The sequence below is a fragment of the Calliopsis andreniformis genome, chromosome 2 (assembly GCF_051401765.1).
Source record: "Calliopsis andreniformis isolate RMS-2024a chromosome 2, iyCalAndr_principal, whole genome shotgun sequence".
Taxonomy (NCBI): Eukaryota; Metazoa; Arthropoda; class Insecta; order Hymenoptera; family Andrenidae; genus Calliopsis; species Calliopsis andreniformis.
In genome coordinates this window covers 4,736,212-4,761,549 of record NC_135063.1, presented here as the reverse complement: position 1 = coordinate 4,761,549, position 25,338 = coordinate 4,736,212, and the positions used below count along the sequence as shown (strand labels likewise).

The 25,338-nt window shown below is 37.8% G+C and overlaps 4 protein-coding genes and 1 long non-coding RNA gene across 5 annotated transcripts; 3 read left to right on the top strand and 2 right to left on the bottom strand.

The window, feature by feature from the left end:
• Nucleotides 1–135: 135 nt before the first annotated feature.
• On the bottom strand, nucleotides 136–12,988 carry Path (solute carrier family 36 member pathetic). Its single transcript, XM_076385677.1, has 10 exons — nucleotides 12,780–12,988; nucleotides 2,281–2,324; nucleotides 2,120–2,199; nucleotides 1,862–1,960; nucleotides 1,610–1,760; nucleotides 1,418–1,539; nucleotides 974–1,338; nucleotides 716–899; nucleotides 471–637; nucleotides 136–383 (listed from the first exon to the last, which is right to left on the bottom strand). Exons 2-10 carry the CDS (start codon nucleotides 2,281–2,283, stop codon nucleotides 142–144), a joined length of 1,413 nt encoding a protein of 470 aa, XP_076241792.1. The 5' UTR covers nucleotides 2,284–2,324; nucleotides 12,780–12,988; the 3' UTR covers nucleotides 136–141.
• On the top strand, nucleotides 10,208–23,855 carry LOC143183906 (uncharacterized). The gene is made up of 2 exons (XR_013002682.1): nucleotides 10,208–10,263; nucleotides 23,299–23,855. It is a non-coding gene; the product is annotated as an uncharacterized LOC143183906 (long non-coding RNA).
• Nucleotides 13,923–16,383, bottom strand: LOC143188335 (uncharacterized). Its single transcript, XM_076392542.1, has 10 exons — nucleotides 16,308–16,383; nucleotides 16,146–16,272; nucleotides 15,805–16,080; nucleotides 15,739–15,742; nucleotides 15,598–15,693; nucleotides 15,394–15,511; nucleotides 15,124–15,292; nucleotides 15,024–15,057; nucleotides 14,812–14,941; nucleotides 13,923–14,739 (listed from the first exon to the last, which is right to left on the bottom strand). Exons 1-10 carry the CDS (start codon nucleotides 16,381–16,383, stop codon nucleotides 14,468–14,470), a joined length of 1,302 nt encoding a protein of 433 aa, XP_076248657.1. The 3' UTR covers nucleotides 13,923–14,467.
• LOC143188334 (uncharacterized) lies at nucleotides 19,061–20,473 on the top strand. The gene is made up of 2 exons (XM_076392541.1): nucleotides 19,061–19,739; nucleotides 19,842–20,473. Exons 1-2 carry the CDS (start codon nucleotides 19,061–19,063, stop codon nucleotides 20,471–20,473), a joined length of 1,311 nt encoding a protein of 436 aa, XP_076248656.1.
• Nucleotides 20,831–22,747, top strand: LOC143183901 (uncharacterized). Its single transcript, XM_076385691.1, has 4 exons — nucleotides 20,831–20,947; nucleotides 21,084–21,748; nucleotides 22,213–22,391; nucleotides 22,561–22,747. Exons 1-4 carry the CDS (start codon nucleotides 20,831–20,833, stop codon nucleotides 22,701–22,703), a joined length of 1,104 nt encoding a protein of 367 aa, XP_076241806.1. The 3' UTR covers nucleotides 22,704–22,747.
• Nucleotides 23,856–25,338: the final 1,483 nt, after the last annotated feature.

Sequence of the window (25,338 nt, the reverse complement as noted above, 5' to 3'; positions counted from 1 at the left end):
CATCCTAAGTATTGTCTCAGTAAAGTACCAAAAATATCAGAAACTTATTGCGTTAAAATCCATCAAAAGGTGTCCAAACACCTTCTGTTTGGAGCAGTGGAATATGTACAAATCTATGTATACTATGAGGACAACTGCATTTTAACCGTATAATTGCGCGATTTGTAACAAAGCACCACGCGATCCGAAGACTAGAGCTAGTAAACCGATCACGCATATGACAATGTTCTTTAATGCCACCCAATTTCCTCGGCCGAATCCAACGTCCCAATACGTTACAGTTTCAATGAATACAGGAATCAAGAGTCCTAGTATGGAGAAGCAAAATGCACCGATCAGTCCAATGAAAGGAGCAATAGTCGGTACAATCACAGCCAATAGAACTGCAAGAATAAATAATTTGGTTAACTTTGTTACCATGAACAAAATTACTATTTCATTTCATACAATACAAATGAAAAAAGACATACCTGCTCCTGTAACCATGACTGTCCTCAAAATGTAATTAGCTAACATTGGTTTCTTTTGGAATCGATCTTTTATACCGTTCCACGCAATATCAAGGCACACATAGAATTGCAGACCAAACGTACAATAAACCGCCAGGGCTATTAGAATTTTCACAACTTGGGCCGGTCTATAACGACATAATTGATATAAATTTTATTTTTTACTCCTTAAGACTTACATTTGTTCAAATTGTTGCGATCCTTACATTTCCTCAGTTGGTAAATTCAACGTGATACTTTCTGAAGTCGCATCCTGATATTTCAAGTAACCCAGAAAGCCAAGTAAAATATATATAAGGGTAACCCCAGACATTCCCCTGTTGAGAACGCCACAGATTCCAACAAGATGTTGCGGCGTTTTCATATTATTCTCCAGAGGCATAATAACACCTAAAAAAAAAAAAGGATATTCCTTCAAGCATTCTTTATTTATAAGGGTTCAAAAATAATGCAACAAACAGTACCTATTGCCTCCATGGCAAAAATAGTAATGCTGAAGAATTGGGGGAAGTCTTCAATAGATCCAAATAAAGGTACGTTTGTAATAGGAGGAATATCCCAAACTAAATAATAAAGAGTTATTCCTAATCCTGTTCCCATGAATATATTAGCCACCATAGAAACAGGCGCGAGGTATTTCAAATTTGGTATCCAGCTTAGGAGTATCATTGGGATTAGCAGACACGCTGTCATTAATCTGATGCTAAATTCAGCGGATCCTGGATCTTTGTAATGGTGAATGATTTGGTTAAAGTTTGCGGCGACGATAACTGTGTACACACTGCAGGTGCCAAAGTATGTCGCGAATAAACTAATTTGTATGAGATACCTATAACGAGACAATAACAATTAACTATGACAGTTAAAAAATAGTACTATGGTAATTACAAAAGATAGAGAAGCCTTACCTAACTGGCTTTGAAAACCTTCTTCCCCACTCTGGTCCCGTGGAAAACGCTACTTCGGCTACGTCTGCGAAACTCATTTCCGTACGCTGCGTTTTATGGTAAAGAACGTGCGAACATTTTATCTATAAAATCACGAACTCATTATTTATCCTTCACTTAATTGTCATAGTTTATACCATGACAGTTACTTACTAAGATATATGCACAATGTGTGCAAACAAAGGCTACGAGAACCGTGGCAAATACACCAAGAAGAAGACCAGCATTCTTGAAAGCAATTGGCATGGATAATATACCCGTCCCGAGCGAGGCTTTCAGTAAATGCGTTAATGTGTCACAATCCCTAAATGAAATAAAGAGATGTAATTAATAATCTGTTTCCTAATTTCTTCAGACAAGAACAAAAATGCTTATATATTGAATATTTATCATAGCTAGACTTACGTCGTGGGATTTTCAATTCTTCGTTCACTAAAAGGATCGAACTTCTTGCCCTCTCCTTGTGGTGCTTCCACATCTCGTGGAGCAACTTGTACTTTGTATCTGTAATGAACATAAACGTTACCATGTTGCTACCAGTTAGAACTACTGCCATTGACGTGATTATCAGGGACATTATTTACAGAAGCAATACACGAGAGCTTGGTTACAATGTAATTCTCACGGATCAAATGTTAAGAACAGATATGTTTATTATCTTACTTAGACAGTACACCATCTTTCGCGTTAGATCCATCTTGAGGCAAGAAGGTGTCTAATTCTGTCGGTGCTTTGTTGTTATCCTACGAAAAAAATATAACGAGAAGGTAATTTACATACATATAGTTTATAGATACACATATGTATTTTCTCTTGAACCTTACCATTTTTGTATGTCTTCTGTTCTCTTGTACTCAAGACGTGTTATCTGTAAGGTCGAAAAATAACTTAAGAATAATCCAATAATTTAATGATAATTTTTATCGCAATTTATCACTGATTAAATCACAATTCATCATTTATTTGTGTCTACATTAAGGGACACTAATGGGTAAATATCACGTTCATAAACAAATATTAAAAATCTGATGGGATTATCGGTTAAAATTAAACCAGGAAGATTATTCTGCTTGATTCAGATAATGAATTAAAAATATTGAAATCTGATAAGAAATAATAGAAAATTGAATCTATGCTAAATTTCCCGCCTACTTTTACTTACTAGCAGCGCCATCTTTACAAAATTAATTATTATAACACACCATCAACTGTATCCAATGAAAAAACAAACATGTGACAAATTATGTGTCTAAAGTAAAACAATCAATTAGTCAGCAGAGAATGTATCCTAAGCATTCGAGCATCGTTGTAATCAGAAGCGTAACACTGTACTACTACACTATGCGTACTACACATTACACATCTCATTACCTTTCTATTACGGTGATGCTTGTTGATAACACGCACGTATCATTTGAATTTTATTACGATTCTCCTTTAGCATCATTACGTAAAAAGATATCGAGAGACATCATCTAGGTCGAGATTTTGACCTTGCTATCTAATTCTACATACATTAATAACACGCATACACGGAAATGCGAAACTGTAAACGACATGTATTTAGCATCGGAAATTAACGTAATCACGGTTCAGCTGACAGCTGCACTTAGTCTGGTTATACGAAAAATTAGCGCAAATGGTCAATAATCGACACTTTTACTTGTAACCCTTTTCTAATGATCCTAATCCTTTTAAGAGCAAATTTTTTAGCCTATCAGAGTTTTTCATTGTTTATAATTGATAAACTTAAGTAAGCTTTATATAAAATTAGATGACCATATCTATGAATTTAATATTATTCGAGAACCAATATTGTATATACACTACTCCACTAGAAACATTAATTAACTTAAGTTTCAGCTATTTTTAATTTAAAATATCGTTATCGTATTCAAATTTCCCTCGCGTCAAAATATTAGCAATGAGACTAATGGTGTTATTCTAAAATCTAAAGGTAAAATATTAGTTTTCTATTTTTGAAGTTAGCAAAGCTAATTCCTCTATATTAGCTTGAATTCTAGTTTGAAGTTTCAATGTACTTCGAAAATAATTTCATTAGAGGCACTTAATATACTTCATATTGTATGAAAAAATATTGTATTTTCAACATTCTAAAACTGCAAAACATGATAATAGCTATGACGTAGCTGGAGCTTCCAAAAATAAAACCGCTACACTGCTAAGAATGTTTTACCAAAGAGATACAGTTATGTTTAATATTATTGTCCATAATTCAAGACTTTGATCCTAACGCTTTCAAGAGTCATGACTCCCGACCTCTGAGCTTCTCTACTATGAGTACAAACACTACAGCATATTTCCCATAAGAAAAAAGATAGTAGACTAAACTCGATAAATAATTTTCCATCGCCCCGATTGGCTCCGCTTTTTACGAACTTGGTGACGCAAATGGCTCCTTAAAGTCGTCAGAGGTCACTTTGAAAGGGCAAAGAACTTCGTATTTACAGTGCATGAACGTAAAATTAATGATTGTTTGATATTCTTGGAAAAATCACATTCGATAATTCGTTCTCGATTAGCTGTCAATCTAACAGATGAAAGACTTCTTGTTACCCTATACACGTATTACTGTCACGTGTACTTATGTCTGTTAGTCGAACAAAGAATGCTATTGTTAACCTCGACTGGTTCGTCTGTTTTTATGGAAATACATGAAGTCATTATGTTACGCCATATTTCAACAGATTTTGTCTCCTAATATTCCTCAAATATTCAAGCAAAATGTAATATTTCTGGAAAAAATTGAAACTTCTTAAATATCATACAATTCTTGAAAAGTACCAATGCTTCAATCAGTACACACACAGTCAGATTCTCAGCTAATATCTTACTGCTCCTTGATTTCCAGTAGTTATAATTAACTCTCGATAATTGATAGCCGCGAATTAAAAAAAATTTATATTTATATCGACTTTACATAATTTCCTTTATTCTAAGATATCTCGTTATATAATTACAAATTCTATACTTCTGAGTTTCTTAGAGATTCTATGAATTTATGCAACATGCGATCTCAAGAAAATTTTCCATTGACTTTCCTCTCGCAAAGGAAGATACAAAAAGCGGGAGTACACTGAGATAAAGCAAAAAGCAGCGAGTGTTTCCATCGGAGTGATTTTCATCGATCACTCATGAGGCAGACCCGGACATTGTCCTCAAAAAGATATAGAACCGTTGGCAGTCATACACGGAACGACGAACTAACTAATGGTCGCGCGTGCGTCCCAACCTAAAAATAGTATGTACACAAAACTACCGTGTTACGAGCAGCATTATCTTCGCTCAATGACTTTCCGCAATTACAGAAACAATCGATATTTAGAACAGTGGCACGTGTTGACGATTATCAGTCACATTCAAGTTGTCGCCAATCGTAACAGCCGATCTACATACATGTTATTGCCTGTGCAGAGACAGGATACAGCCGATTGGAAATCTCGTCGCGGCTGTCGTTCGTATGTCGACGCGTAGAAACCTGTAAGGCAACTTCCAGACACGTTTCGATGAATTATAGACAAATCGTACATTTATCTCTCGAATCATTCACGCATGTCATTGGTAGTGACTTCTGCTACCTGCTACACATGCTTTGATTAGACGATTATAAGAACTTGATTTTAAACAAATATCAGCAGGTTTTGCTATTTCAAAGTACAAATTCGGACAGAATCAGAATTACTTGTTTATCAATCTAGGGACACTGGTGATCCTCTCTCTATTAAATGACTGGTTTATTTAAGACTTAAGATGGCAGTATTAGTTCGTAGCTGCTGATACATGTTTTGAATATTAATACAGGCACAAAGTATAGAAACATATTTAGATATAAGCTAAATAGACTGTCTAGAGTGGTAGCGTTTAGGGAACGGCAATTTTAGAAAAAAATCTTTGACTTTAAAGTGAATAAATTATTTACGTAGAAACAAAAGTTAAGGGAGACTAAATGAATTGGTTAAAAACTTTATTATAATTTAAATATGTACTTGAAAACTTAAATCAGCCCCTAATAAAGTCTGCTCAATTTCGATTTGACTATACGTATTGTTGTTAAATAATTATAATATTAATGTACCGCTAATTATAGTATAGAAACGACCATACGACTTTGTCTTAGAAAATTTTTTAGTATTACGTAAAGCGAGCAATTCATCATGGAGCCAAAAATAAGAAATGTATTTTTGTAAGGTTTCACGTCAGTAGTGAAGGGTGAAGAACATTTCCATTTAGCATTTTCTGTACTATGATCTCATTCTTGCAGTCCAGCTAGCCTGGGATAATTTGTGTTTTGTACGGTCCATGTTAGCCTAACGTTTTCTCGTAACCGGTACTGTTTATAAAAACGTTATCGAAATCTGTCTATTATATCGTTAAATTATAATCGGTGTACGATATATTTCACCTGAACTTCCAAAAAAGGTCGAACGCAATCAACTGCATGCTTATGCTTAAAACCCGCTGCTGCTGACCCTGACGCATTAGCATTGGAGGTCAGGCAGACTTGTTTAGTACTGTAAAGTTAGAAGTAGCTATTTTACATAATCTGTGGCGTCGTGGCTCGTGATTCAGGTTCAATGTTTATTTGACAGCTCGCGTGCGATTATGAATGTAACAATATACATTTTGCACATGATGCAACTCAGCTTCCCGCCGTGCGTTGGCATTAAGGAATTTAAGTAAAACTGTATTAAAGTGTTAATTTAGAAAAGCTACGTACAGTTTTGGAGCACTTAAAGAATTATTTGCTACATCCTTTAAGGCGATAATAGGCCATAAGGTCTTTTTTAAACGAGATTTAGCCTCAGGAAAGAATTATGACTTATAAAACAAGATAATCGGCATGATACAGCAAAACAGTTGCACAGATGTCTAGAGATCTCGTTAAAAGGTATCTCACTTAAATGGCGCCAAACGACGAATGACAAGACGGTATGGCAGCACTTTTGTCGTACAGTAATTATACTCAAATGAATTATTACGTTATCAGTTGAGATGTTTTCTGTCAAAAAATGAGGAATCGTTTCGAAAGTAACATAAAATGTTTCGTACAACGTTTTTCAGTTTTTATAATGTTAGAAGTAATTTTGTAATTTGAAATCACGAATATAACACTGTTCAACACGGGTCTGATTTTGTAAGCGTGAATAAACATTTCTTATAGATTTCGACGTGCTGATTACGAATCTGCAAACCGTTTTTTTCCAGAACGTACAGTTTTTGAAAAAATCAATTTTGAAAAAAATGACAAATTTTCAACTTTGGGATTTTTCTGTGCTTTTGCCGTAGTTGTTATTTAGTTGCTCTTTGCACGAAATGATTCTGTGGACTCTCCCGAATAAAATAATATAAATAGTTATTAGATTATAAACATCGAAATAGGTTTAAATAACAATTAAAGTAAAAAGGACACCTAAAACGCACCCATTTTTGCTGATATTTTTCACTTTATTTCAAAAAGTAAGGGTCTAGGAGAAAATTTGACTATACCACGCGATAGAGCAAACCTTTCTACTAAGGAAAGCATCAAGCGAATGTTCAAAATTATTTTTGTTTTCAATATAGAAATAAAATAGTTTGGCGAAACGCGCGGCGGCGACAGTGGTACTCAATGACGGCGGCGCGCGCCGCTGGACGCCTCGCCTATCGCCTGCCGTTCCGCGGACCCTATACGCATTGACGTCATTGAGTACCACTGCCGCCGCCGCGCGTTTCGCCAAACTATTTTATTTCTATATTGAAAACAAAAATAATTTTGAACATTCGCTTGATGCTTTCCTTAGTAGAAAGGTTTGCTCTATCGCGTGGTATAGTCAAATTTTCTCCTAGACCCTTACTTTTTGAAAGAAAGTGAAAAATATCAGCAAAAATGGGTGCGTTTTGGGTGTCCTTTTCATTTTAATTGTTATTTAAACCTATTTCGATGTTTATAATCTAATAACTCTTTATATTATTTTATTCGGGAGAGTTCACAGAATCATTTCCTGCAAAGAGCAACTAAATAACTACTACGGCATAAGCACAGAAAAATCCCAAAGTTGAAAATTTGTCATTTTTTTCAAAATTGTTTTTTTCAAAAACTGTACGTTCTGGATAAAAACGGTTTGCAGATTCGTAATCAGCATGTTGAAATCTATAAGAAATGTTTATTCACGTTTACAAAATCGAAAAAAAGTCAAAATTTGTTGAACAGTGTAATTAACCCCTTGGATTTTTATAACGACTCTAACTCGTTCTATTTGCATGGTATTGCGAACTGAGCAAAAATCCAAGGGGTTAAGTAATGCCTGCGAAGCAGTTCGAATCACATGTAAACGATTAAATTCCTTAACGATTCAATTCCATTCGAAGGTGTGTCTTTAATGGGTTTGAAATATACTGTAAATTCGCCAATGCTAAGAGTATTATTAAAATGACCGAGCTTGATCATTATTCCGTTGAAAGACGTCGCAACAGAGTATAAAACAAGATCGAGGAGGGTAATTTGCTGCCATTCATGCGTCAAACCAGCAGTTATCGTTGCGATATAGCGGTGGTATCGGCAAATGGAAATTGCACACCTGTCTCTCGTATGAACGAAGTTGAAAAAAAAATAAAAACCTTATATAATCAAACTTTGGTGTTCGATAACACGTCACGAGCTGTTCTTGACTTGTTCAATATTCTACGATACCATGACTGACAGAAAACCAGATAAAAGGAACTATTGTAATAAGCCGACTGCCAATTCCGGCAAACTACGTGGCAATTAATTAATCTTTAATCTATCTTAGTTGAAGCGACAATTACTGGGGGCGAATGTGTTCTACGAAAATTGGGTCGTTCAACTTTTGTAGTTAACCTTTCGTTAATTGCGGTCAATTTTGTACTTAATTCCATATCAGGGGCCCACAGCTTTACGTAGGGTTTAATTTCGAAAGAGAGGAATTTGTGTGAAGTAGTAATTTTCCTTATAGAGATACACTATGTTAGAAAGAAAAAGGAAATCATTTTCAGTTGGTAAAGACAAATATTCAAGTATTTCTTGTGTTCGCAACTAATTCGTATTTGAACATTTTAGCACATTGAAAATTAAAAATAACGAATAGGCAGTACGTTCACCAAGAGAATTGAATGTAATTAATTTTTCCATTTGAGTATTAAAAAATATAGAAATATCTGTTTACTTGAAAGGTCACAAGTTATTATTTATAAATATCATTTACAAATACGAAGATAAAAATATTATCCAATGCTTCACATTTGCGAGTCATAAAAAGCGCGTGCACGTGATAAATGGCCGATGATAATTCATGATACGATGGAATTCGCGCCGTAAACGGAATTTCGTATTGATACGATTTTTTTTGACCTACACTAATATGTACAGAAGTGTCAAAATGTCTTGTAATGGACATCGAGTATCTGCTTCTTGAAACGAATTCACCTTCTCAGTATTAAATTACGTGCCATTATTCATAGTTCATTGGGTTTCACCGAATTGGATTAACTATCTTGCAATCTAATCGACTAAATTCACTGTATAATCGCCATTCGGAAATTACCATGGCCTATTTGAATGAAATAAAAATTTCTAATCGCTTTTATAATCGCTTTTTATTGCTATAATTCGAACGTTTAACATATGCTCCAAGCGGAAAGGCATGCGCCAATTTTTTAATCGTATTCACTGAATTTCTGTTTTAGATTAGCTAATGCTTATATCCACGGGTGTAAAATTATTGGTTTATTGTAAAAAGTTCAATCTTTTTCCTCAATATATTTCATTTGCTCCGTGTCAATTTCATAACCTCATTCAATAACCTGCAAATACAACCTGTAAGATGTTAGTAAACATTGAATTGGCAGCTATTACCTTCGGGTAAGAGCTGACTAATAGAGAATGACTGGCATCTTCTAGTAAGAATAGTCACCAGTGCAAATAAACCGACCACTCCTAATGAGCGACGGATTTATTTTACAAGGAGTGGGGGGATTAAGGAACCAACGATATTTCGACTCAACATGTGAACATCAGTTGTTGAAATTCTTCGTAACGATTGCCTTCAACCATGTGATTTCAATCAAACAGTTCCAAACATAATATTTAAATATTTATACTTTGCGTTATGTTCCAAATGTGTATTTTCGTTCGTTTCTAAACTTCTAGGAACAGTTGTACGACAACCTCGTGACTCTGCAAAAGACTGTTTTAGTAATCGAATTACGTGTTATCGGCTGAACGATATGGCGGTTGCACTGAAAAACTTTCCGATTACGTGCAATCCACGCTACAGGAAGAAAAAATGGTACATGGAGTAATGACAAACAATGTTTATCTAAAGCAGAGACAGAAGTGGAAATATAAATGCGATAAAATTTGCACTTTGCGGATAAATATTATTCCTTCGGAAATGGAGAAAACACAGATATAATAAAATTAAAAAAATGGTACATATGGATAAGTATGTGATTATTCATAATTTGAATCATGAAATAGTTAGTGTTGTTGGTGTATTATTATTAGATTTTTATTTTCTTGTTTACCCTACTTTCGGATGCTATACGGAAAGTACGTATAAGGTCAATACAAAAGAAGATTTATGGCAATCAGTTTTTTTTACTCGTTTGGTCTGTGCCTCCGATTTTTCGAGAAATGTCACGTGTTGAAGCCCTTAATAGACAACCTTCATGATGCAACATTATAATCACCTGTATCAGAGTTCGATTGTGGCCACTAAACGCGATCGTAAAGTGGGTCACCACGGAACTGGGTTTTCTAGTATATTGCTACATGTGCAGATGTCAAGGTTAGTGTGATAATTTCCAAGGAAAAAAGAAAAAAACTAGAATAGATACTCCTGAACAAATTAATCTTCGTTAGCTATTAATTTTATTTATCTCGTTATAAAAACGTCGGTGCCTGTTTGATAATTAGCCTAATAACCCTGAATGGCGCTACGGTTAACCTTTTTTCATTGTGTGCAAAATAAATATACGCAAGTGTTTGTATGTATTTAGTAACATATAAAGATAATTAAATCACGTTTTTCTTACATTTCAAGACATATATTTGAAAGATAAGCTTACAAATTTTTAAAAAGTGAATAAATGAATTTCCGTCCACGTCGCTATGTTATCTACAAACCCAGTATTATCTACTTCCGTATCTTTAACCATAGAGATAGGTGTGCCCTTTTAGTGACACATGCTTATAGACCATAAATTTTTTATTCATTGTCTTATCGATACAGTATAGGAAGTTTATAATGAATAATATGTTCATACACCATACATATTAATCAAACGCGATGTTCGTGAAAGTACTTCTATCTCATAAATCATTTAGTTACGCGAATATGTAATACGAATAGCCAACTGGGTTACAGTTATGTACGATAAGCTTGTGACGATTGCAAGGTCAATGAAATTATTCATACCATTTAGTTTCGCCTTCGAACGGTGCGCCGACCGGTTTTACTTCGAGTCCAAGGAATTCGACACATTACGATTGATACGTGCTACCATTATTGACCGATCATCGTAACAAATTTACGTTTCACACGCTTAAATAGAAATGATAAAACTTCCAAACTTTCCATAGCTTTATTTACTGTTTTCTGTGATTTTCCCACGTTTCTTCATATCGAAATTTTCGAAAATATTAGTCATGCTTCGTTTAGGAAGACTCATTACAATATTCGTAGGCGAGTAAGGATTGTGAAGAATGAGTCAGTACCAAGTTCCAAGAAGTGGTTCCTTCGACTACCCAAATAATTTGGCAACGTAGCAAAGAATTATTTCTTCTATGCACCAAATCTTTTCTTAAGAACGATATTAAACTTTCAATGTAAAACTTCTGACCCAGGCTCGAATCGTTACGTCAACATGATGCAATTTATTGCATCGATGTCTCCCCGATCTTGCGTTCCCGCGTTTTCCACTATGCGTCCATGACTTTCGTGCAGACTCTCAAGTGCAATATGAAATTCCAATCTTTGTCACGTGTTTCCTTCAAAGATAAGTAATGTGAGGGGAAACTTTACGATCTTACGAGAGTCAATAACATAAGATCGGAGTTTACTGTGAGGAAAAACCCATATTTCCGTGTATCACCATGCAACATAGGTTCCATCCTCGTGGTTCATCCGAAATATCGGCGCGAGGTTACATCATGCGAAGCTATCGCGCGCGCCACGGAATCGCCATCACGAGCCATACAAGTCGCGTCTACACAAACTTAGCTCCACGTGCTCACCTAGCGGCGGCATGACTGCACTGACGAAACACATCACGAGACTTACAGGTCCTGAATTTTTTCAATTCATTTTTCGGACATTTTTTACCTCTACATTCGTTTCACTCACTTATACAAACATTGTTAATATTTGACAAAAAATTCTGACCAATTTCTGTTGTCGATAAATATAATTATTACGACTTTAGATATTTGTTCAATATATGTACTATGTGCATTTCAACATGTTAAACTGAATAAATGAATACGTTTAAGAATTCAAAATGTTGAAGAAATGTTCAAGATGAATCATGATCTCCAAAAAAAGACATCGAGATTCATTGTGAAGAGAACAATATGGTATCATGAAATGAATGGGACAGTTTGTACAATAGGATTTAAAACATAAAAAATGTAAAAGAGTATTTATGTGGAATCACAATGCCGTTTTTTTCCTCGGAATGTTACTTTTACTTTTTCCGTCAACGCCAGAAGATCACGAAGAACGTTCGAACGCAGCTGGTCGATTGCGCGCGCGAGAGATTCTTAAAATACAAGTTGGCTGGCGTTTGAACATTCAACGAAAAGGCAGCGAGAACCAATAAGACTTGCAAATGATGATCATCGAAATGTGCGTCACGATTCGAGCTAGAATACACCGTTCGTTTTCAGCGGGATGGTTTATCAAACGTGACCATCACAATCTATACAATATGGTAAACGTTAACCATTTCACTACTATGATAACAAGATTCCAAAACTTCTACAAAAACCATTAAACGACGCATGGCTCCGCATATCCATAAACCAGTTCACGAATCAATCAATAACAGTAATCAAACGAAAGCATCGATCTTCATAAACGAATAAAAATTCTCTTGAAAAAATTGACTACTACAAATTCGAAATCAAAATCAACCAAAATCAGCCGATGATCCACGCTACAAGTCACGAGTTAAAGTAAAGCACGGGGGAATTAGTCCTCACCTACTTCGCGATCGAAATCGAGCGCACGGTACTTTAAATAGTGTTGGAGGGAGCAGACGTCTAATATTGGATTTCGAATGGCAAATCGAATTTCGAACATACCTTCGTGGTTTGCCGTGCACAGGAGATGCCGACCGTTTGTCGTCGGGGGAAGAGAAAAACGTGGGTGCGAACAGGCGGGTTCTGTCGTCTGACGTTACTTCATTTCTGGCAAACGCCGGTACGTATTCGGTGTCACAACTGCTCGACGAATTTGTCGCAACGTGCGAGAACACGATGGCCCTTGTGCTACGCGTACCCGTACCGGCGTTACCGCCTCCAACCACCGATCGAACAAGACTGTCGTACAGACGCTCGATGAGCAACTTTTCGTCCCCGGAAGACCGCCCGAGAGTGTTTCGCCGCGCCACCGCCAGAGGACCGACGCCCTATACGATCCATGCCTGCATAATTAATTTCTGATCGTTTTGTTTCTCATTATGGAGGACTAATTGGGGTTTCGATATAAGCGAAGGGATTATTTGAGATACATATTTATTTATAAGGTTCGTTTTGCTTATCGATTTCCTTCAATATGTTTGTGTGGCATTTGAATTGGTAGTGGCCGTGAAAGCGAGGTTTCCGCGCGAAGCCAAATCGACCACGTGGGCAGGATCGAATGATGAAATCCTAGGAGGGGTATTGCAGCTTTAGGACGACGCTGTTCACCAGCTTTGAATGACTAGCAGTCAAGTACTGGGATGATCACTAATTTTTAATCGAGTAAAATAAATAATAATCGATATCGATCATGGCAATATTGAACCTGCTGAGTGTATCTGCTGTAATATCTTCGAGTCGATAATCATCGATGGGTTTTTCTTCTTTGCTATTATTAGAATTGGAGAAGTAGAATTTCTGTTGTGCAATGTAATTGTTGATTGATGTACTGAGTTACGTGATATTGCGCGAAAGTTTTGAAGAAACGAAGGTTTGAGAAATAATATATATATTCGTTACTCGGGAAGTTATTGAACAAATGGAACATTTTTGAATACGATTTTCGACTCGAGCAGTATTGATATGCATGCATTCAACCGTGCCACGGATTCATTGAGAATCGAGCATGCAATCGATGAAATGCAAATGTGACACGCGCGGAGCATTAAATATGATCGGTTAAAGGCGTTCGATAGTCTCGTGAATTGAAAGTTCAAAGACAAACGTTTCTTATAGCTTTGTATCAATTTATTCTTCACGAAGATGCGATGCAAAAGTAAACTTCAAATAGAGACCTCGAGACTTTCGAGAGTTGCAATTTCTGCTGACATGTTGCTTACGTTGTGGCTGGAATTTGCAGCCATCATGCAAAAAAGAAATTGTAACCGCATAGCATAAAGGATGCACAAGGCGTAATTTAATAGTAAAACTGCGACGAATTGTTTCTGCAAAATGCAGAATATGTTCTTATGCACATATGTGCACGTTTATGCAACATTAATCCTCGAGTTTGTAGACAAACAGTAAGCATATAGTATCCAGATACATAGTAGTTCCAGTTATAATAGTGTACCAGTTACTCTTATCGACGAAAAATTATGGCACATTTATGCGACACGTTCCAAAACTATCTTGTCACTGATTTACTATCGGCTGCGATAACGTATAGCCCCATTGTATAGCAATTTTAACCCATTTGCATGGAGATAGAGAAAAATTAACTATGCATTAAAAAGCAATAATTGTAAATATATCAAGTATAAGTTTCTTTATGTAATTAAAAAATATAAAATTTTTTACGAAATGCAATATCACAAATGGGAGATTCGCCTTCCAGGTATTGACCTCTTTCCCGAACGTCTAATAGGTATCAATAACTTTGTTGGCTTGTTCTTTGAGTACCAAATATGTAAATCGTGCAAAAAGGGTTTTGTTATTTTCCGCAGTTCTTCCTGCAGTTCTAGGTCCCTTCCGGAAAATCCTATCTCCTCATGGCACGGCTGCCATCGTCTGTCGTTATCAAACACCGTTTTATCAGCGTCTTGTTGACTCTGTTTTGAGTCATATGGCGCTTCCATACATGCTACAAATTAAATCTCATTAATAAAACTGGAAAGCTAAATTCAAAAACTGTAGACTAAATTCGTGTCCTTACGACGCTTTAGTAAAGGAGTACACTTTGTCAGTGGTGGACCATCTTCTGGCAGAGCTTCGTCGCTCTTCAGAATCACTTTGAAGGTGTCTGCTTTTTCCAAGGTATCCTTCATGCTGGTATCCTCTGGATTCTAATAAAAATACACCGTATTGTTATCACAGAAAATTTGGAGTAGGAGTTAATTAAAAGCTAGGAGTGTCAAATTGACCTACTAGAAAAAAATTGACGTTAAAGTAAAGATTTAAACTTTAATAAGCGCAGGTGTTAGCGCACGAAAAGCGTTCTACAAGCCCCGTATATCGCAATATTTACACTTCGCATCTGCTACGCATATTTTCTAGCACGTAATCACAGATCCTTGATATGTGTCTAATGTAAAATACATGTGACGTGTTGTGTGCATAGTAACATGAGAGAGCATCAATGAGGAGGGCAAACAGCAAGCCGCAGCTGCAATTTTTTTTCTTCAGGTAAGATAAATCTGGAATATTACTAGCGAGTGTTAATTACACCAAGAAAAAGAGAATATATCGTTCACTTTCGCAATAGCAAATTCTTCTGCCTTAATCCATATTGTTTTACAACTCTCGTTATGTAATTTAGAAAATATCAATGTTTCATGAAGTTTATACATATACGCAAGAAGACCTCGATTATTGGAAATACCGCGAAATTCAAACCTGATACATACTTTTAATAGCTACTCAGTGTTATTATCTTTGCCACATTATCGATCAGTACTTAACTCTCAATTGATATTCTATAGTTTTAGTGTTATTATTTTACTATATCCAATACGAGTAATACTGAATACCAGAAATTGTGAATAATCGAGGTTCTATTAATCCAGGCTTTACTATACGTGCAAAGTGGTTTCCGTTTCTGTCGCATCCCGGATATTTAATTCCACGAATATGATGTTCTCACGGCGCTAGCATGGTGACGGACGAATCGTTTAGTGCAATATGTGGCTATTGTTTAAGTGATAGTTACAAACGCGATTTGAAGTGATGATGGAAGGTGTAGTGACTAATAGTCATTGTCAGAATGGGCTTAGGTACCGTTAATCGATGTATTACTCCCGGCATATATTTTTTTGGATGATCTATAGCAAGTCTTTCACTTATTTTCCGCTCGTCGTGCTGTGATTCCTTTAGTTTCTTAAACGCGTAGTCGTTTATATTTCCCATCGGAAGTTTTTTCGGTTCTCCATCGTGCTCTTGCCACCAAAATGGCGCTCTTAAAAGATGGCATGGTTCTTCGTCTGTTCTAAATTGAAAATATTCTGTTCTTTTTTTAACTACTCATAAGAGAAATGAAGAAAATTTAGTTACTTAGTTTTCTCTTCTTTTCTTGAACGTTCTCTCGTGGTGACATTGTGTTTCAGAATTCCTCTGTGTCTTTGATCTTGAATATACCACAGTTCATATTGTGGTGAACGCGGGAAGATTGAGTATAAGGCTATAAATGAATAAATTTTTAAACAAATTAATGACATTCAGGGGATGATAGAATAAGTATTTTATTATTAGCGAAATTCATCTGAAAGAAGTTCATCAATGCTCTCAACATGGATCGGCAATTAACAATCAGCGTAATTTTGTCTGGCGTTCGAAATGGGTTACAAATCACTCGTGATTAATTAGCAAATTAGTGTCGTGAGCAAATCGTTTCATCATACATTCTCGGATGTCCCATTATTCTTGTACAGACAACATTCGATTGGTCGAAATTGCTGAAGCGGTTTGGACCCTTTTATTAATTTAAATAGAAGACAATTAATATCTTCATGTGACTCAAACGTCGGAGAATGTTTCTGCATAAGACGGGTGACCTTTGAATACATTTGTGTTGCTGCCTGAAAATCGCTAATGGCTCAGTTAATGTATATTCTTCAATGCATTACCATAATTATAAGTTATCTATAGTCCATGAAAGCTAAATTAGGAATTAGCACAAGAATATGCAAATGCATCCATTTCAAAATTTGTAAAGTGATTCCCTTTCATTCCAATCCCTCTTTTTTCTCTACAGTCTCTTCAGTGCACTCTCCTTAATCTCTAATTAGGTCTAATCTAACATCCTCCATCCAGATCAGGAATCAGGGGGCGATAATAAACCCCCCTCATGAGGGTGAAAAGAGATAGAGACCCAAGGAAATCCCTTATTATTGGAATAAGTACTCTTGGGGTACTGTCTATTTCGGGGACCTACCAGAGCTAAGTAGAAATTTGAAGAACTGACGCTCTCGAATTTTTATTCATAACTTTCCAAGGAAGTACGATAGCGTCGTCGATTCAATCAATTGGTTAATTGACCTCGTTAAATCAAGTTACCGAGAAATACTTTGCGGGAGATCCGTATATCAACCAAAGTGGTATCGTTGGACTAAAAATATAGCGTGGTCGCAAAATTAATCAAACGGTAAAATGAATATGTTTAGAGTATTAGACAAGTTAAATAACAGAAATATTACAAGACGAGGGCTGCAGCTTCTTGCAGGACCACGATTTGTTGCTATTATCTGTTAGTGACCATGCATTTTTAAAGAGAGTTCGAAAAAGGATGAATGAACGATGTTTGGCCTTTGAGGGATTTACGATAGGGACACAGGGCGTGTGGCCATAGAAGAGGGTGAATAAGACTACATGATTAATTTTTTATTTCGAATGAATTTCGTTTGGTATCACTCCAAACAGGTAGCACGCATGATGAAAGCTAATGCACATTTTAATTTGTTACTTTTCAATAATGTGAAATTTAGCCGATTTTTTCATTTGTACATAAAATATAAGAACTCAAGCTGTTATAACTTAATCTTTCAGCGATGAACGCGCGCTTGTTGATTATAAAGACAGGAACGCAGTCGTAAATTCAGTACGTACATTTCTGCGCCATCGAATGATCGCGTTTCCGCTTGGGCATCGAGCGATACGTTTCAAAAACCAATCCATGGTCTCTGCCACAAGGATCCACGTATTCTTCTTTCTCCCTCGCCAATAATACGTTCAAACGACGCGGATGTATCTCCTCTATCGGCGGTGGTGGGTGGCCTATAACAATTACGTGAGCTTTCGTTCAATTCGATCGACTATAACTCGATTGTTACGCCGCTGTGAGCACTGTTGACCGAGGAGGATCAATTACGGTGGCACGGGATATGCGTTTGTAGCGCGTAACTCTACCGACAGCCTTATATTCAATTATCGCGTGCCTCAAAATGAATTCGAGACCTGCGAGTTGAGTCTTTATGAAACTTAATGAGACTTTAATCCCTACAAAGTACTGGAGCAGCTTGCGCTGTTTCTGATTACTGTATGAAATGGAATACGTTGTCAACTATCAATTATTTAAAAGGAAAAATCTGAGATTTTCAAATATAAACAGGAAGTTTGAGAAGCAGTAATAAAAATGACCCTTTTACTTCCAAGAATATTTCAACAAGATTATCGCTCGTATTTGATCAAGATAGAGGTTACTTGAAACGATAAGCTTACTCAAAGTCCTTTTGATCGGTCTGAGATATTTGCCGATATATTTATGGCAAGGGGCAGGGTTCCCATGGTAGAAAATGCCATCCGCCAAGAAAGTCGGTGAAACATCAGCTAAGTAATAGTCAATTGGTGCTGGCTCTGGGTACTAAATTACAACACCGTGAAATTGGTAGTTCAATAGAAGATAAGAGTCTCCCGATAGTTTAGAAATTACTTCTCATACCAGAAACATTCTCAACAGCCAAGAAGAGTCTCCGTTTCGATAAGACTGCAAAATCTGCGCAATCACATGGCTGGGTGACCAGTTAAAATTCTATGGAAACTGCAGCTCGACTGTTATCATAAACAAGTAAAGCTACTCATCGGTGACGAAACAGCGATAAACCAAGGAGCAAGCTGTGTCATTGGCGCCAATCACCGCTGAAATTCGAAATTTTCTTCAGGCAGCTTCCTCATGCGTCTGCGTTTCAGCAGCCAGCATGACGTCGCGTAACTGCAGCGTTATTTGACAAGATTACCAATTACCAAGCAAAAATGAAATCAGTTTACAAAGATTACGCGCCACTCTGCCTCATACCGTGACAGGTCGATAATTATCGCTTGGCCGCGAGAAAACCTTTCGCAAACTTCACGATCCTCTGCCCCCATCTAACCCCATTTTGGTGATACCACGAAAATTCTCAGTGGCGATTATTATCAACCAAGATTCTCGATGATTATCTGACACTTCCACCGAGTCTCCCGCGCGAGCACTCATGGAGCGCGGGCATCGTCCGAAGAAGCGATCTTCGAAAGGGGAGAAGAACAAGAAGAGCGCAGAGGTGGTGCCAGTACTGGGCAGTCGCGAGGACCCGCCACCGGAGGCTCAGGAGCAGTACCTCTTCCTGATGGAATTTTTCATCCATCATGTAACTGGCGACCGTCTCGCGAAACTCAATCAAATGTTCTTCGTCCCCACGACCATCTCTTTCGAGTTCTTGCGCTTCAAGGATGAAGAAGGCATCGAGATTACCCCTGTGGATCCGTTGTTTCAGCCCCAGGCGGGGGTGGCGGACGACATAGAGTATTTTTACTCAGGACGATCGGTTCTGTTTGCTCTAGAACAACGTACAGTCGTGAACAAGCTCACAGAATTCATAGTGAGCCTCTGCGTGCGGAAGAAGATGCCCGAGGGTGTAAAACCGGATGTCCATATAGGCATGGGCGAGCTGGACTTATCCAAGCACTTCGCTGCCCTTAGAAAAGAGATGCTGCAATGTTGGCACAAATTGGCACCCCCGCCCAAAATGTTCGAAGGTGAAGTGCCTCTGATTTACAAGGACGAGTTCGTCGGTACCGTGTGCTTATTCGTCAGAATCTCTGCTTTTGGACAGACCATTGTGACGGAATTCGAAACACCTCCAGAGAGGACCGTCTCTTCGTTTATATTCAAAGGTCCGTGATGTAGCCTATGCTGGTTAGATGATCAGTTAAATAAAGTCGTCTTCGTCAAACCACCGTCGTTGTTATCTTTATTCGCATGGCTCTACGTCGCAGGTGACGACGAGAATCAGAAGTCATCGGTCTACGCTTGTCGAATCGTCGACTCGAAGATCGGTGACGTCTGCAGGGACTCGAAGGACGAGTTGCTGAGCGGTGGCCCGCCCTGCCGCGTCTGCGTCAAAGAGGAACATCCTTGCACTCCTTGTGGAAGTCCGTCTGGAGCTACCTTGAAGCCGAACATCACCTGCGTGGCTGCGGAACCAGGAGAACGTCCACCGTCGGCGACCAGAGCGCGATCGAAACCTGAACTTTGCTCCGATGTGCACAAACAAGCTGGACTGATTCAGTCCAGTCGAGGTCCTGCCCAGCCGTGTGGAAAAGCGGTGGTTCTGAAGGTGTCAGGGATTCTAGACACGGGTACTGATAGGAAACCCACTGTCACGGTGGCTCCAGAGTCTGAAGCATGCGGTCCAGAGTACGATGACCCCGAGCACGACGTGTTCGTGCTAAGAATTGGCAAGAAGGGTATCGTTGGGGCCGGCGAGAAGTCTGATATTCAGCTGGAGATGAAGACACCGAAGGGAGTGGAAAAAGGACCGCCCATCAGGTACGAGACGAGGGAAATGCAGACTGACGACACCAAGAAAAAAAAGAGAGGAAAGAAGAAAAAGAAGAAAGAGAAATGATTGCATGGATTACTTCTTTAAATTGATGATTAGGGATATTTTATGTTATATGTAATTTTTTGTATGTGATTAAATTAATTTTTTTTAAGGATGTTGTTTGAGTTTTGTTAATCGTTACATATTTTACACCCTGAAGATTTTACTTCGTCAAATTTTCGAAATAAACACCTATTCGAAATGACAGGATCCAACGCCCTCTAGTTCGGCTCTAAATTTTGAAATGTCTTGTACCGTTATTTAACGAGTACATCAAAATTGATAGTTTCATAAATAAACCCCCGATATTCCTCCCGAAAGAAGCTAAACAAATCATGAAGAGTATCTCGAACAGCTTTTAAACTTACGATCGAAATCAAAATGGACGACGAGCAACAATTATTCCTGATCGAATTTCTAGTTGAAACAGTAAAAATCCCCGTCATAAGGGCGATGCAAGATGATCTGTTACCCGCCTGTACCTGTGTCTCATTTCAAGTAAATTTCCTTCATCTTTTAATTTCATAACATGCATTAAAAAACATTACTTAAACCCTATAACCTCTGTATCATTGGCTCTCAAACTTTTCCTTTAAAGTTTCCATTGCTTAATCTACCGTAACGTGATTCACAGATTCTCAGTTTGCCCCCCATCGACATTTGCCAAGAAGCCCTAACGGATGGTTGCGGTTGCAACGACGGCGACACGCAGGTCTTCAAGAAGGGCAAATCCTGTTTGTTCGCGTTGCCATCGATCGTTCTCCAGAGACCCCTTACCACCTTCCCCATCAAATTATCGGTATATAAAAAATTACCACCAGGAGTCCTACCCGATGTGATGCTAGTGGGCAGCTACCAAATCGAGGCCAAAGCCCTGATGAACGCCGTGCTCAGCCAGCAGGTTTTCAAGATCGCGAATCCTTGTCAAACGATCAAGGACACTTTCAAGATCACGACAGTGACTGGCCAATGCGTAGGCTCAGTCACTGTCTATATAAGAGCCTCCTGTTTTGGCAAGAAGATCATCACGCAATTCCAAATACCACATAACAGGAAGCCATACCTATTTAAAGGCGCCGACGATAGCCCCGTGTTCCAATGTAAAAAGATACCCTCTGAATGTTACACACCTGCACCCCTTAAATGTACCTGTCCGAGGAGTGTGAATGACGGTAGCGGTGAAGGTACTGGAAGAACCTGTTGCAAGACACCGCTAGTTCAAGCTGGTCCTCCACCACCAGACTGTAAAACCGATTTTGGCCCGCGACCCTGCTGCCCATCTCGTCAAACCTCCCCTGGGTAATTCGATTTTGTCTCCTATAATACTTTAAACGGGGTCAACTTTGCAGTAAAGGGAAACCTTTCTTCGAAATGGATTTACTCGACAGGAATGGAAGAAAGAAGACTTAACGAATATAGAAATTTACAGGATTATAGTAAGAAGCATGGCTTCATCTAAGGTAGTTTAAGGACGAATAATTTTAACAATAATCATAATTCTGTTTAATATAGGGGTTAAGAAAAATTCCAATTGGTAAGTGACATTAATATGGGAGGGATAATAGGTTTAGCGAAAAATTTGTATGTAAAATTATTGAAGGTTCTTCGGAATGAATAGTAACAAACGATGCTTAAGTCCTTTGGTCGTGAAGATATTCTAAGGGTTCCTCGCCAACTAAGAAACTTACAAATAATTTAAAATCGTAATAGAAAAAATAGTACATCTTCCCATGACAATAATTCAATTTTTTATGTATTTTTAGAAGACAGACTCCAAATTGTCCACCCTGTTCACCCGCATCGCGTCGAAAGCAGCCTTGTCCACCTCCTTCCTCCAGTTGTCCACCATGTTGTGCACCTCAAGGTGCATCACGTAGACCTCTAAAACAGCAAAGTGCTGCTGGTGGAAAGTGCACTCCCTGTTGCTCGCCTCCTCCACCTTGTCCGCCTCCACCTTGTCCGCCTCCACCATGTCCTCCTCCATCGATGCACCAAACCCAAGGTTAAAAATACACGATTAAAAAGAATAATGTATCAGTATGAATGCTTCTACTTTTTTCTCGTGTAATTACTTGGAGTGACAAAATTACATCATAATCAAATTCAAACAGGTGGATGTCCTCCATGTTGCGGCGCTTCCTCTCCCATAGCATCGACGGGATACAAAGCCTTCAGCGATCTTCTGAGCAAAGAACCTGCCGTGAGAAAGTGCGGTTGCGCTATAAAGGAATATAATTGTACTTGCAAGAAATGAGAGACAATGATTCTATTCTGAAAATAGAATGGAATCTTTTCTAATTTGAAGAATATGACAGAGGAGTCATTCTCGACAGAGTTATCATAGTAGTTACGTTCAGAAGGAAAATAATAATAGGTAATTGGAACGTCTATCGCTGAAATTGTAATTGGGTTCGAGGAGATTAAAATTCTCCTCTGAAAGGCGGATAATCGAGAGAAAATGAGGAAAGTTCGTTGCGTTCTATGATAGATAAACGCGCCGGGTCATATGCAAGGTGATACGAAAGAAAAGATCGAAGAGTGATGAACTCCCATATACAGTTTCTTTACAGAACAATAAATTGATATTTAAAATCTTGATTAATTAATTTTCATTGCTGTGAAATTATCGCTTAAAGGCTGCTTACTTTTGTTTTCAAACTCTTTCCCTTCCCACTTCATCAGTTTAACCACCATTTTACATCTGAATCAAAATCAAAATTTTCCGTCACCATGGCCAGTGCAATAGAATCACACAAATTAAACCAAACTCCTCTGAACACCCTCCCGGTAATTTATTTTAAAAAATACACACTGGATAATACCATTCTAATTTTATGTTCCTCTTCCAGATAACTTATCCATTTGACATTTTGGTTAACATCGTAACTGAAAACGTCCTGTTTGCACTGCAATGGGAAGCAATATTACTTCGTGCAGTTTTTTATCTACAAAATAAAGTGAACGATACGTTAACCTCTGTCGAAGAGGATACTCTAACACGACTAAAACATCCGGGAGTGATAGTGAAGGAACCATGGGAAAGGATAGATGTGGGAAATGTAGAGAACGTTCTAATGAAACAACAGGCTGGAAAACGGGGTAAACGGAAGGGGAAGTCCTCGAAACAATCGGAGAAGAAGCGGAAGAAGCAAGCAGAAAGAGCGGCGCAACGCGAGGCAGAAGAGCGAGAACGTCTTCGTCAATGGGAGGAATGCTGGGAAAAGAAGATTCAAGCTGAAGAAGAACGTGATTTTGCCGAATGCTGCGCAGGCCAAGAACTATGCGTCAGACCGAGGACCCAATCGAACATCTGGATCAATGTGACTAGGGACAGATCGATTCAAGAAATTCAAATGACTTTCAAGTGAGTCATTGCCATAATTAACCCCCGATTATGAACATTCAAATTTAAGATACAAAGACTTTGATTAAAACTTATTCATATTAAATATTTATAAAATTAATATGATGTTAATTAGAATGTAGAAACGAGGTATGACAATTCTCAATTTCCCAATTCCCAATTGGGTATTCCCAATTTCTAGTATAAAGTCTTTCTTATTTAAATGAGAGCAGTAATAAAAATATATCAGGTGGAGTCTACCAGACTCCATGTTAAGAGCTAAAAGTTAAATGAATCCTTTTAATTTGTAATAGTACCTCATGTGTTGTCTTACGTGTATTGATAATAATTTGTGTATAAGTTGCATTTTTGATCTCTCATAATAATAACAATAAAAATGAAATATATAAATAATTTGCCTTGTTCCCATAGACATGTACCTGTTCCAAGACCAAAACCTCCGCCTCTACCTCCATTACAACCACAAAAGATCCCAAGAACAGTCTTAAGTGCCTCTAAGAAACAGACAGTAGAGCTTGCTCATAAGAAAGTCGGGACAAAAAGCCAGAAGTGAATGCATTGTAAGCAATAGGCTGCTTGTTACACGGCGCTTTGTATTATCATGCATCGTGATCGCATTTCTCGCCTGTCTTCGATTTATAGCTTTTTATCTGCCATGACGTTTGTGCTCCTCTCTTTATCGAATCGTTTGTAAAAATAAATCAGGCCACAGCGACAGTAAGGATGATACCGTGACGCGTTATTTTCGTCGTTGAAAGTACATTCACCGAACTACCGAAATGGAAATAGTCCAGAAACGGGGGAAGAAACAGACGACGCGGAGTAATCGTTGTAAAGGTTTCCTCTGCTCGAATACGATTCCTTTCTGTGAAATTTTTAGTCAAAAATGTTACAATGTAATCAATCTATCGAACATAATTCATGGAAATGTGTATCTTCGAAACCGAACTACAATAAATATTTACGAATTCAATAGAAACTTGACTGCCTAATTTTTGAGAAGTATATTTTGCAAAAGTAAGTATGAAGCTATAATAGTATATACATATATCGTTATGAAACATATTCTGTACAGTGTTCCAAAACATGTGAACGTAACTGCATAAAGAAATGAGGAACGTGCGTACGTATAATGAGACAAATTTTGATGAATAATATATCTATTTTAAACATTCTCACTACAAACTAATTTAACTTTTGCACTCGACTGGTGCCTCTAAGAGGACATTATGAAAGCAAAACGTAAGTCTCCGAGTGATAAGAGGTAATACGAATAATACACCTCATAAAAATTAGTACTACGTTCTTGAATTCATAGCTGCACAAAAATATTATAGGTAAATTCATCATCATTGTTACAGTGCACACCCTCTATCTACATTCCCGCTAAAATTTTAAAAATCCCCCAACCAGCATTTCACTCTAAACCAGCCACTCATTCGTCGGCGCATTTTCACGAAGGAAACGTGTCAGTGCAACAGCAAGGACGTTGCACGCGATGCGTTATTCCTGTCCCACGGGGGCA

Bases quoted from the DNA above. Each gene is read 5' to 3' on its own strand.
- LOC143188334 (XM_076392541.1), top strand. From the start codon at position 19,061: ATGGAGCGCGGGCATCGTCCGAAGAAGCGATCTTCGAAAGGGGAGAAG. The intron at 19,740-19,841 runs GTCCGTGATGTA...TCTACGTCGCAG, and splicing joins CTCTTCGTTTATATTCAAAG to GTGACGACGAGAATCAGAAG.
- Path (XM_076385677.1), bottom strand. The intron at 1,761-1,861 runs GTAAGTCTAGCT...TATTTCATTTAG, and splicing joins AGAATTGAAAATCCCACGAC to GGATTGTGACACATTAACGC. The intron at 384-470 runs GTATGTCTTTTT...TTATTCTTGCAG, and splicing joins AGTCATGGTTACAGGAGCAG to TTCTATTGGCTGTGATTGTA.
- LOC143183901 (XM_076385691.1), top strand. From the start codon at position 20,831: ATGGACGACGAGCAACAATTATTCCTGATCGAATTTCTAGTTGAAACA. The intron at 20,948-21,083 runs GTAAATTTCCTT...CGTGATTCACAG, and splicing joins GTACCTGTGTCTCATTTCAA to ATTCTCAGTTTGCCCCCCAT. The intron at 21,749-22,212 runs GTAATTCGATTT...ATGTATTTTTAG, and splicing joins TCTCGTCAAACCTCCCCTGG to AAGACAGACTCCAAATTGTC.
- LOC143188335 (XM_076392542.1), bottom strand. From the start codon at position 16,383: ATGTTGAGAGCATTGATGAACTTCTTTCAGATGAATTTCGCTAATAAT. The intron at 15,512-15,597 runs GTAAAATAATAA...AACACTGAGTAG, and splicing joins TATTACTCGTATTGGATATA to CTATTAAAAGTATGTATCAG. The intron at 15,058-15,123 runs GTAAATATTGCG...CGCTTATTAAAG, and splicing joins ATGCGTAGCAGATGCGAAGT to TTTAAATCTTTACTTTAACG.